The 13517-nt window shown below is 33.6% G+C and overlaps 1 protein-coding gene across 3 annotated transcripts in view; it reads left to right on the forward strand.

The window, feature by feature from the left end:
• GSK3B (glycogen synthase kinase 3 beta) overlaps positions 1–13517 on the forward strand; it is a 246289-nt gene that overhangs the window by 58403 nt on the left and 174369 nt on the right. For all 3 annotated transcript variants that reach the window (XM_044670080.1, XM_044670079.1, XM_044670078.1), the window contains exon 2: positions 6969–7162. In XM_044670080.1, the coding sequence (XP_044526015.1) occupies positions 6969–7162 (194 nt within the window). The remainder of the gene's footprint in view (positions 1–6968; positions 7163–13517) is intronic.

The raw sequence follows: 13517 nt of genomic DNA on the forward strand, positions 1-13517 counted from the left end.
GAAATAGACTATCTTTCTCAACTTTTAAAGTCTTTAGCCAAAAAGAAAAGTTTGCATATGTATTACTCTTAGCTAAAATTTTGAGATGTGAGTTTGTGCAGTTTGTAACTTTAGGTTTGTTTAAACTATAAAATCTGAAGGTAATTAGATCAGTATTCCAGTGTTGGTGCTTATCTCATTTTTGTACAAAATCTAGAAAAGTCCTAAATCACTAAGAAGAAAAAGCACTAATCACCAATGCTTTGTACTGTCATACTATTAATATAAAAAATTTTGAAAGGTAAAATGCTCTTAAGGTCATCTGCCTTCTTCAATATGTAATATATCTTTTGATATTATTTGGTCATAGCCCAAATGAGTTCTAGATTAGCCCCAAGATTAGTTACCTCATATATGAGTATGAAATTATGTACAGTCATATGTCTTGTGTTTGAGATGCCCAGAACTAGGCAATGTGAAAATTCCCTTTGAGTTACTAAAAAAATTTCACAAATAAATAACTAGTATTTATTAAACATCTGCTATGTTCCAGGCACTATGCTAAATGTTAGAGATCCAAAGAAAGACAAAAATAATACTAAAAAATCTAAGAGAGCTCATAGCCTATTGGGGGAGGCAACCTGCAAACAATTATGTACAAACAAGTTATAAACATAATCATTTGGAGGTAATCTCAAGGGAAAAGCACTAAGATTGATGAGGATTGGAAAGGGCTGGCTGAGACCATGAAGGAAGTAGGAAAGTAGGAGGTGTAAATGAAGAGGAAAGAGTTTCAGAGAGGGTAGACAGCCAGTGAAAATGCTTCAAGTCAATTATGGAGTGCACTGTATGGGGAACAGCAATATGAATTGATTAGATTCACCATCCTATGAATCCTCTAACACCCTCTCCTTACAGTTTAGTCGCCCTCATCTCCATACATTTCTTAGAATTTCTCTACTAACAGTGCATGTATTTAAGCAAACAAATCAGCCACATCTAATAGCAGATACCTTATTATGTACTTAGTCAACCATTACTCAGCAAAAAGGAGGGAAGTATATTTCATTGGTCATTGTATGGATTAGAGTTCCAGTGTTTTTCATTTAATTTTAATTTGTTTACAAGCTCTTCACATAGTAATTTGATCCTCAAGACAACTGTATGAGATTAATACTGTAATTATTTTTGTTTTACTGATGAGTAAACTGAGTCTGAAAGAGGTTAAGTGAATTCCTCAAGGTCATTCAGCTAAGTAAATGTCTGAAGCAGAATTAGAATTCAGACCTTCTAGACTCCTTAAGTCTAGTAATATATTCTCTATCCACCTGCCTCCAATATCTTAAAAAAGTTTTTCTTCACATTTCTATGGTCATTGTATAAATTGTTCTCTTGTGAACTGAAGTAAGGAGAACCATCAGTCCATATGAATTTTCCCATTACTTCTGAACATACACATAATTTTTTCTTCTCTTCCTCCATTTTCTTCCATTCATTCATTCATTAAAGGGCATCTACTTTACGCCAGTTTTTTGCTAACACAAAAAGGAGTGTTAAAAGCATTTTTATATATATAAGATCTTTCCCTTTGCCATTGATTGATTGATTGATTGATTTTGTGTGTGTGTGTGTGTGTGTGTGTGTGTGTGTATCCATCCAGTATTGGGGTTTTTTTGGGGTCAAATCCCTTTTCCTAGTGTATTTCTAAATTGTTTTCTAGAACAGTTGGACGAATTCACAGTTCCACCTATAGTGAAATGCTCCATTTCTGGCTGCTTTGATTATTCTGAGATTTCTTGTCTTTTAATTTATCACAGTTGTTAAAGATTTGCTTAATAGAAACCATGATTTGCTTGCTTTAAAAAAACAGAGGAATGTAGTTTTAGGTTTTAATGTTACAGAGTTTAAGCTTGTTGATTGTGAGTTCTTTGAGAATTTTAGCAAAAGTAGGGACTATAGGAACCAAAATATATCATTAGCAAGAGGGAGTTTGGAACTTAGTTAACCATTGCTTTATTTTCTTTTGGATTTAGATAATACAGAAGGAAAGTGTAGTGAAATTGTAGATGTACTCAGATGCCATTTGTGGGGTCATGTAATAACAGTAAGACTTGATATACTATGTGTTCTAAGAAAGTTGGTATCAGACTCACTGGTGCAGGTATTGACTCCAAGGCTGAAGGTAAGGGTTTAAAAAAAAAAAGATAACTAAAATTGATAAACTAAAAAAAGCTAGTACTATTTGTATGTAAATTATTTTTTAAAATTGCAAAAACAGCTTCAAGATTCCTTTTAGCCACTCTTATTATAAGGAAGGGACAGAAATCAACAAAATAATAAATGACCAAGATGAAACATAATAAAACCATAGGAAATAAAAAGGATTTACAGAATCTACTATGCACAGTTATATGTCAGCAAAACCAAAAATTTTAAAATTGAATACTTTAAAAAATGTAAAATACCTAAATACCAGAAGATGAAACTTTTGTTGTTTTTTAATTGTTTAGTTATATCTGGCTCTTTTTGACCCCATTTTGGTGTTTTATTGACCAGGATACTAGAGTAGTTTGCTATTTCCTTCTCCAAGTTCATTTTACAGAGGAGGAAAGAGGGATTAAGTGATTTGCCCCGGGTCACATGGCTATTAAATGTCTGAGGCTGAATTTGAACTTAGGTTTTCCTGACTCTAGGGCCAGCACTACATTCACTGTGCAACCTAGCTTGTAACAGAAAACCAAAGTGAGTTCTCAAATAATCCAGTCTCAGAAAAGGAAATAACATAACCTATAAAAAAATTATGAAAGGAAAGAGAAAAAGAAATTCCTGATCCTGGTGGATTTTCACAAAGTAATTCCATCAAACTTTAAAAAAAATTATATCATTTCTATATAAATTATTCTTAAAAATTGAGAAAGCATCTATAGGGGGCAGCTAAGTGGCTCAGTGGTTTGAGAGCCAGACCTGGAGATTGGAGGCTCTGTGTTAAAATCTGGCCTCAGACATTTCCTAGCTGTGTGAACCTGGACAAGTCACTTAACCCCCATTGCCCAGCCCTTAACCACTCTTTTGGCCAAGACTGAAGGAAAGGGTTGAGAGAGAGAGAGAGAGAGAGAGAGAGAGAGAGAGAGAGAGAGCACGCATCTATAAAATTCCTTTTATAAGACAAGAGTCCTATTTCCTAAATCAGGGAAGGATAAGTATGGAAGTAAAACTGCAGACCAGTATAATTAATGACTATTAAAGTTTATAAAATAAAATCTTTGAAACAGATTACATGATTCATCCAAGAAAGAATTCATAATAACCAAGTTGGATTTATACTAAAAGATGTGTTAACATTAGGAAATCAGTCAACATAATACCAAGAATTACAAACATTCCAAACTATATATGATTATCTAAATAGATACAGAAAAAGCTGTTGACAAAGTACTCTAAACATATATGCAAAATGCAAAAAACTCAAAAAAGTATGGCCATAGAGTATCAAAATAAAAAATGTCAAAATCAGTAAGTATCAAAAAATATCTAAAATCAAAAGCAAGCTTCATTTGCAATGAGAATACACTAGAATCTTTTCCTTTAAATATTAGAGTAAGGCAAGAATGCCCATTCTCATCACTGTTGTTTGACAAATATTTAGGAGTGCTACAACTGGCAATAAGATAAGAGAAAGAAATTTAAAGGTGTAAAGAAAAGATAAAACTGTTCCATTTGCTGATGATATGATGATTTATTTGAAAATTCTAGAGAATCAACAAAAATATACCAATCATTAATAACATCATCAAAGTTGCAGGCTACAAAATCAGTTCTTAAAACTTAAGTGCATTTCTTTATAATAATAACAAAATCAAGAGGCAATAATATAAAGTGTAATCCAATTCCCAAAACCTACAAAATGTGTAAAAGCTCAGGGATTCCTACCAAAGCACTCAAAATACTTGTATAGATTTAGTTACAAGAGTACTGGCCTCAGATACTTCCTAGCTATGTGACCCTGGGAAAGTCACTTAACCTCCATTGCTTAGCCCTTACCACTCTTCTGCCTTGGAACCAATACACAGTACTGATTCTAAGATGAAAGATGAGGCATTTTTTGCGTGTGTGTGTTGTTTTTTTTTAAGTACTCCTTTAAAGAAATAAAAAACAATTTAAGTAGCTCATGGAATATTGAATGCTCATGACTAGGATGTGCCAGTCTAATAAAAATGATAAAAAACAAAGCTAATTTATATTTTAATGCTATATCAATCAATTTTCAGAACTCAATAAACAATAAAAATCATTTGGAAATATAAAAGATCTAGAATATAAAGGGAAATAATGTAATAAGGGAGGGATAAAGTGGAAATAGCATTTCCATATGACATCATATTATAAAGGAGCAATCATCAAAAACATCTGGTATTGATTAAAAATTAGAGTGGTAGAGCAGTGAGACAGGCTAGGCAAGGGAATATCAGACATTATGAAATTTAGAAATCCACAATTCAGTAAATCAGAAAGCATAAATTACTTAAGAAAGAACTTCCTATTTGATAAAACTTATGTAAATAAGAAGTTTGGCAGAAATTATACTTAGACCAGCACTTTATCCACCTTGTATTTTAAATAGCCCTATTTGATAAAACAAATGTAATAAGTTTGGCAGAAATTAGACCAGCACTTCATCCACGTTGTATTTTAAATGGATAGGTGACATTAATATTAAAATTCATACTATAAAATACTTATATCCTTTCAGAGCTATATAAAAGATGTATTCATAACCAAATAAGGAATAGAGATAGTTTCAAAAGCAGTGAAACAGATAGGAGGTGAATCAGAAGAGAATAGTGCTAAGAAAACTCAGAAAGAAAAGAGTATCCCAAAGAAAAGGGTAGTCAGTAGTATCAAATGAAATAGATTGAGAAGGAAGAGGTCTAAAAAAAGATCTTTAGATCTGGCAATAATGATTATTGGTAACATTAAAGATAGTTGAAAGATGGGGTTGGTTAAAGTCTGGAGAAGTGGTTAAATTAGGCAGTAGAGACTTTATTTTCATGTAAATTGGTCTGAGAAAGGGAGACATAAGATGATTGGGGGGGAAAGTAGAATCTGGTGAGGGCTTTTTTAGTAGGAGGGAGATTTAGGCATATTTAAAAACAGTAGGTAAAGAATCCTTCGATGCAGAGTAGTTGATTCTTGGAAGAGAGGATTTGATTGAGGATGCAGTCTATTGGAGAAGATAGAAGTGTTCAAGGGCACATGTAGAGGGATTGGTCTTGGCAGGGAGAAGGGCTGTCTCCGAAAGAAACTTAAGGGAAAGAGAATAAAGCGAGAGATGACAAGGAATTTCAAAATGAAGAGAATGGGAGAAGAGAGAGCTCATCTTGGCTGACCTCTATCATTTTCAGTAAAATAAGGGCTGAGTTACTCAGCTGAGAGGCAGAAAGAGAACATATGGGGAGCTTGAGAAGGGAAGAGAAAGTTTGGAATTTAGTTTCTGCAGGGAATGAGATAGGAAATCAGACAGAAATAAAAGCACTGCCTTGCTGTATTAAAGGCCCATTTGAAGTTGAATAGCATAAATTTCAGATCTCTGTATCTCTGTCTCTGTCTCTGTCTTTCTGTCTGTCTCTCTCCATATATATTTGCTCTTATTTTTTGTATTACTTAGTTTCCTTTGTATTTAAAATTGTTGCTGTTGATCTGTTATAAATAAAACATAGCAGAAGTCACTGCCTATTTTTTTTTAAGAATATTTTTAACATTTTTATTTACTATAAAACTTTGCTTTAAAATGTTCTTTGCTTATGGCTATAAGACCCCTGGAAAAAAGCATTGAAACTTTTTTCTAGTAGTGATGATAAGCATTTGTCTTTTATTGCCTGAGCCCCCTTTGTGAATAAGGATATAAATTTCAGGAGGGTTAGCTAGGACCATCTTGATCTTGTCTAGCTATTTAGAATAAGAAAAATAATATGACTAAGAAGGCACCAACCCGCTTGGTCTCATTGTTTGATCAGGTGATTTAAACAGCCAGAGATATACTTAATGACTGTTTATGAATAATATATTTCAAATAGAAATAAGGCTAGATCAAGTTGAGATGGTTATGTTTTTGATTAAGAATTTATGTTAGACTGCTTTAAAATTGCCCTATTAAGATTATTATAAATTAAAAAAAAACAAAATTAAAATGTTTGTTTAAAAGAGGTATACTTTAACTTTATTTAATAAGTATAAGTTAAACCTACCCATTTGTAAAATGAAAAGGTTGACCAGATTGCTAAGACTCCTTTTGTCTGTAATTTTCCATGATTCCTTGAATATTAGGATTTTGAAGAAGATATCCCTCCAATTTCATGTTTTAATGTTCTATGCTACATAGCATATAAATGACATAACCCTTCATTTTGCAGAGGAGGAAATTGAGATTGATACAGGGAGGAAGTTAAATGACTAATCAAATATGGATTTAAAAAAACACAAGTTTTCTGACTCCAGAACCAGTGGTTTTTTGTTTTTGGTTTTTTTGTTGTTGTTGTTGTTGTTGTTCTGTGCCATAGTACTCTTAATTTTTCTTTTTAATTACTCTGACGTTCTTATTGTATTTAAATGTCCATTTCCCTTATTTGAGATCTTATTTCTGGATGCTTGGATACCTTCTTTTAAAATGTTGGAAAAAAAGCCAACCATTAACATTCTAAAGCTCTCTATCATTGCCTCCTAAACAGTAATCGTGTACTTAAGTATTTTTTTCCTAAATGAGATTTTATTTTATTTTTCAATTTTCATATGGATATATATTTGTGGAATTTCCAAGTAATTACTGCTTATGTATGAAAAAGGGTTTAAAATAACTTTCCAAAGCATTTTCTCCATATTTAAGCACTCTTAAATTCATTGTAACAGTAATAATACATCCATAGTATAGAAGCTTTCTTTGTTTGAGATTCATTTTGATACTATATTTTTTTTCTGATTTCTTTCTTTTCCAGGAGATAAGGATGGCAGCAAGGTGACAACAGTGGTGGCAACTCCTGGACAAGGTCCAGACAGGCCACAGGAAGTCAGTTACACAGACACTAAGGTGATTGGGAATGGGTCGTTTGGTGTTGTCTATCAAGCCAAACTTTGTGATTCAGGAGAACTAGTTGCCATCAAAAAAGTACTACAAGACAAGAGATTTAAGGTAAGACTTCTGTAATTTTACATGTTTTGTGATTATTTTAATGTTATTTTTCTAATCATATTTTCTTTAATTTATTGCTATTGGGCAAATTTTTTAGTAACTTAGATGTAGAGACTTTGTTCAGCAAATACAGTTTGAAAAATGTATTTTAGAAGTAGTAGTTCTGTTAGTTCTGTGGTTGGGATAGTTTATTCAAATTAAAGATGAGTTTTATTTTTCTTTAGATTTTTCTTTTTCTTCCCTAAGATTCAAATTAAAGATGAGTTTTATTTTTCTTTAGATTTTTCTTTTTCTTCCCTAAGATGTTTTCTTTAAGAAAATGTGTTCTATTTTACATATGGCTTTACATATAAGCTAGTAGTCTCAGTAGAGAGGGAAAGGTATCTCTAAAAGTAATGGGGTTTTTTGAGTTTGAGGAAACAGTTACTATACCTTGAAAAGAGAATTTTTCTGAATAGAGAATTACAGTTTACCAGCTTGTTAACAGTGCCCTCCAAAATTCATTAAAGTTAAATCATGCATAAATACATTAATGCACCATTGCAACTGACATTCAAAAATAATTAGGTCTGCCAACATTCAATTCAACTAGCAAAATTCATATCATTTCTAAATATTTACCTATACCACCAGCTTTTTAAAGTTGTTTCCATATTTCTTTGAGTTAAAGTATAAGAACAAAATAAGAGTATGTATTGACTGTACCTGTATTTTTCACTATTGATCATTTTCTCTTTCTAGATAGAATGTGTTCTCCTTACTACAGTGATGCCACACTATCAGAGTTTTTTAGCTTTTTTGACCATTTGTCCTATGTCTCTTTCTCAATTCATTCCTTAGTGGAATCAGAAAGAGGGTCATTCACAATTCCTTTAATTCCTCCTCAGTGAATGAGTCTTTTCAAATTGAAATCATTTCATTCCCTTATTGTAACAAGATTATACTTTGGCTTAAAGAACTCATCCCTTTTTCTTAAGGGTTTTGTAGATCTCTTAATGTATTCATAGAATACAATTTTAGGTTTAAGATTACAAGGAATACTGTGGATTATTGAGAACTCCAGTTTGAGAAATAGTGATTTGAAGATATTGAGTCCCTGTAAGTAATGAGAAGCCAAACCCTGGCGTATAAATTTGGGGAGACTTATTTCAGGTCCCTGGTTTTGGCAAAAATTATCAGATGAGCTTCCTTTTTGGTAGTAAGATGCGAGAATATGTAGCCACTTGTATTTAAAGGATGATGGACATTAAGATTTTTGCTATATGCCCCAGGAAAAAGCCTGAGGAGTTAGCTCTACTAACTTATTCTGAGGAATCATAATAAAATCATTTATTTTGGGTGGGATATCAATATCTGTCTGGTTCAAGTTGAGTCTGAAGAAAAATCCCTTCTGTGACACATCTAGTCTTTGTTTGAAGCTTTACTGTTTGAGAAAAATTGTCTTAAATTTTTTTCCGTTATCATCCTGTCCAAATTTGTCTCTTGGCAACTCTGTTCCTTCTGGAATCAAAAAGTAGCCTAATCTAAACTTAACTTCTGTAGGACAGCCTCACAACTACTACAAGATAGTTCTCATGCTGTCGTTGTCTCTCCCACTTCCTCCCCTCTCTCAGGTAGAAATAGTGGAGGCAGGGATAGTGCTGTGTGTTTCTGGTTCTGAATATTCCAGTTCATGGTAGATCAAAAGCAAAGAGTCAGCATGAACTAGATTCTACATCCGGGATAGCTTCTATGTATCAGGAGACAAGAAAATAGAAGACTAGGTATAAAGAGCAGAGCTTGGATAGAGCGTGAGTGACCACTTATTGCTTCTTATTTCCTTAAATTTCCCTGGGACACTCATACCTTACCTAAATTATAGAACTCTGCTTTGTATCTGTCCCTTGGGTTATTTGCAAGTACTTTTTACTTATATTTTACTTTCCTATAATAAAATTTTCCCCACTTTATGTCTTTGTTTTCTTTACTTTAATTGGGTTGCCAGTTATCACTGACCTAATAAGACCTGGTCAAGTAAATTTCCTGAGCTCTGATTTGGAACCACTTTAAGTTTTTAATCTGTTTATTTTTCCTATAGTTCACCTTTCAGCTACTCACACCTCTATCTCTCTGGCAACAAATAGTTTCTACTTTTTACAAGGCATGTAACAAGAGGCAGCAAAGTATAAAGGATACATAACTGACCTTGAAATCAGGAAGATCTGGATTCAAGTTTGGCCTCTTAATAGGTAATGGCTGAGTGACCCCTGACAAATCAGTAACTTCTCAGTGCTCTTGGCAGTTCCTAAGATTATAAATTGGAGAGAAAATATTAGCCTGTGTTGAAAGAGGGAGTTTCTTCACCTGGGAAAAGCCTGTACCAATGAATTTTTCATGTCTATTTCTTACCCCTGTCTCCTATGTATAAAGCACTAGGGATAAACAGACAAAAATGAAATTTCTATCTCATACAAGCTTATGATCTACTAGTAGAGACAGCACAGTCCATAGTATAGTGAAAAAGAGTGCTGAATTTGGAGTCTCCTCAATACAGAGAGTAAACGGAAAAATCTGACTAAATGCATTAATCGATGTCTCAGTGATTAAAAATACTGAATCTTCAGTTATAGACTTATAGAGATAGTGCAGTAGAGTCAAATGAACACTGAGTATGGACGCACCTTGCTGCTTTGTCCTCTTGAACAAGTCACCTAACTTTGCTCGAGATCATTTTCTTTATCTGTGAAATGAAGATGAGAGCAGATGATCCTAAAGGTCTTTCTAGCTCAGAAATGTATGATCTTATGAGTTTGTTTATAGACTATCAGTTTCAGAATAGCAATATTGTCTGCAATAAGAGAATAAAAGAGGGGAAGAAAGCCAAAAATAACTCCATATTTGACATTGGTTAGGGGATGGGGGAAAAATTGCTATTGACAAAAGAGAAGAACTTTCCTGTTTTTCTGCAGGGGAAAGAGTGACTGGTTCTAGGATGATATAATTTTTTAATTTGAATTCCCTTTTAGTCATATTGGATTTATTGTGTTGGCAGCATAGCTTAGATGCTTGGAAAATAGAGTAATGAGAATTTCAGAATTATATAGATTTAGGTGTCATCAGTATAAATGTGATTATTAAAGCTACCATGAAGGCACTCACAAAGAAATATAGTAAATAAAGAAAATAGCACAGAGCCCAAGACAGAGCTTTGGAAGGCAACAACTATTATGGACCAGGATGAGCATAAGAGGTCACCAAATTAGAAAGAGAGAGGAAGAAAATCAGGAATGTGTCTAAGGCTTTGTGCTATTTAAGAATTTTTTAAACAGCAAACATCACTGGTAATGGCCTAACACCTGTATTTTGCTTGAAGATTGAGTTCTTCTTTGTGAATAGTTCCTTGGTGAAAAATACTTAATCAGAATTTATTTGATTGGGACAGAATTTAGAAATGCCTGTAATGATAATATAGTATTACCTTTATGGAGATGGGCTGTTTTCAAAGGAGGTTGGTGATTATGGTTGTGGTGGTTGCTCTTTCCTGGCACTGGGAACAAAGGAACAACCTTTACCATTTTCTAAGAGCTAGTTATCTACAATGAATACATTTGGGAAACTGATTTTTCTATTTTTAAATCCCAATAAATTCCACATGTAACTTGGAAAATTGACTTTATTTTCATTTATATAACAGAATTCTTCTATAATTCATTGGATTCATATGCTTCATCCCAGCCCTCCTGGCCCTAGGCCTTCAGTCTGGTTTCACCTTTAGGGGATGCACAACTGTAGAGATGAGACCTTTTTTTTTTTTTTTTTTTTTTTTAATGCACCTTATTTGTGAGAGAGAGATGATGACTTAGCTTACAAGTTGCAGTTCACTGGGAGTGGTTTTTCCCAACTGTGTTGAATTTCAATTACTATCATTAGTACCCCACTTGTAATTTTTTAATATCAATTTTATTTCTTATAAGACTTGGAAAAAAGGTTCATGATACTGAATTGCTGGTATGATTGTTAAAAGCACTCATAGCAAAAATAGTCTACTGCTAATAAAAAAATTCCATTTTTGTTATTATCACATTTAATATCTGATAAATTCAAGAAGTATAATATCTTTATTATATAACTGGGTAAATCATTTGAGCTTATTAATTGCAGACGAGACATAAATACTGAATTCATATTCAGTGTGACTGAAACTGATCTAAACTTTTCTTCCCTTAACAACTTTCTACCTCCGTTGCGATTAACCTACGAAATATTATGTGCTTACTTTTTGTCAGACACTGTGCTACTTATTGGGGCTACAAGTTTAAAGTAAGAATGACAAATATATTAAGTATATATTGAATAAATACAAAAGAGCTAAATACAAAGTAGTTAGGGAGGAGAGGATACTGAGAGATCAGGAGATGCTTCATGTAGAAAGTGGTCCCTGAAGGTGAGGAGGAGGAGGAGGGAAGTGCATTGCAGGAATGAGAGAACAATGTACCAGCTGAGACCCAGAGATGGAATATCATGGAGAAAAGACAGAAATTTGACTGGAACATGGCTTCTGCAAGGGAGAGTAATACCAGTGAGGCTGGAAAAGATCAGGTAGGGCCAGATTGTGAAAGATTTTAAAAGCTAAATAGAAGTAATTAGGCCCTATAGGCAACAGAGAGACATTGGAGTTGATTCTTTCAAGTTGCTTAGTCTAAAAATTTTAAAGTCATCTTTCTTTTCCCTCTGAAACCCTTAATATCAAGTCCAATTCATTCAATTTCTCCATATATCTTACATCTGTCTTTTGTTTCATTTCTCACACTTTTTAATTAGTTTTATTTAGTTTAGGCGAGGGGTTCTTAACCTGGTGTCAAAGTATCTGTGAATAGTTTTTTGAAAGTCTGTGATCTTGGAAGGTAAACCTTTGGTTTCCTTTGTATTCCTACATATTGTATTTTGTACTTTTAAAAATGTTATTCTGTCAAGTGATTTCACCTGACTGACAAAGGAATCCATGACACAACAAAAGGTGAAGAACCCATGAAATCTAGTTGGTTTCTGCTCTAATACTTCCTTCACACTAGTGTTCATTTAAACTGACTAAGGTACTGTTGTAATCAGGTGATTCCTGTGTTTGACTTCTCATTGCCAGTGGATTAAGGTTAATTCTTAAATCCTTGTTTTCGAGGTCTTTCAAAATGTCTTTTCTAATGACTTTTCTAGGGATATCTCATACAATCTTGCCAAACTGAACTATTTCATTCACCATAAAATGTTCTTGTCCTGCTTTCACCATCTGTCAGGTCTTGAATGTATTTCTTTGACTTTAGCCCCAAATTTACCTACTGAAATTCCTCACTTCAAAATTATAGCTGGGATAGTACCTCTTCCTATGAAACCTGACATGATTCTTCCATCTGAAAATGATTTCTCTAAGTACAACACAAAATGAAACTAACTACAAAATCGCAATTGATGTTGTATTGTTTATCATTTTTTCCCAGGATCTACTATTAAATTATAAGCTCTTTGATGGTAGGCAGTATCTGATTTCACAGTGTCTTGGACATAAGTAGAAGTTTAATTGAATTTATTGAATTGAACTGTTACATAAGTCTAGTGGAGCAGAGAGTGACCTAGTGCAAGGGTCATTAGTACTTGCTTTGTCTTGGATATCAGTCACATGAGTTATCCACTTAGGACCCTTTTCATTCTAGCCTCAAGCTGGGATGTGTGCTTGTGGAGGATCATGTGATGTTTGCTGTGACTTCCTAAGGTTAGATTTGCCAATTGAAAACCGGAGTCTATTTTTTACCCTTTTGTATACTTTGCCAGCAACCAAGCCTTACTGCCACCTGGGGACATCTCATCCTAGTTGCCTTTAACTTTTCTCTTTAACAGACCACATAAAGCTTTCTTCCCTTCCTTCCCCTCCCCTCCCCTCCTCTCCTCTCCTCATTGCTTAAGATTTTTATGGATACTAATTCCTTTTTAGGGGTTTTACTAATCAACTCTTCTATAATCTTGCTTGATATCAAAATGTGTTCATTTGTTGAGTTTGTTCTAGACTTGAGAATTTTCTCTAAACAAATGATAATTGAACTCTTAAGAGATGGTGAAAAGACAAAAAGCAACACTATATGGAGAAGTTAAGAGAATCTATGACAGAGTATTGAGGTTTTGGGGAGAACATCCATAATATTGGGGGGCTGAACATGAATGGTGATCTAGCCAGTAATACTGAAAAATAGTCAGGTAGGAGGAAGGGAAAAAGAGGTAGAGCTGAGAAAAGAAGGGAGAGGAAGAGTAGGAGGGAATGAGAGATCAAGAAAGTATAAGGAAAGAGTATCCAGGAGGTGATGGTGTCCAGTAGTATTATAAGCCTCAG

This window comes from Gracilinanus agilis, chromosome 3, assembly GCF_016433145.1.
Source record: "Gracilinanus agilis isolate LMUSP501 chromosome 3, AgileGrace, whole genome shotgun sequence".
Classification (NCBI taxonomy): Eukaryota; Metazoa; Chordata; class Mammalia; order Didelphimorphia; family Didelphidae; genus Gracilinanus; species Gracilinanus agilis.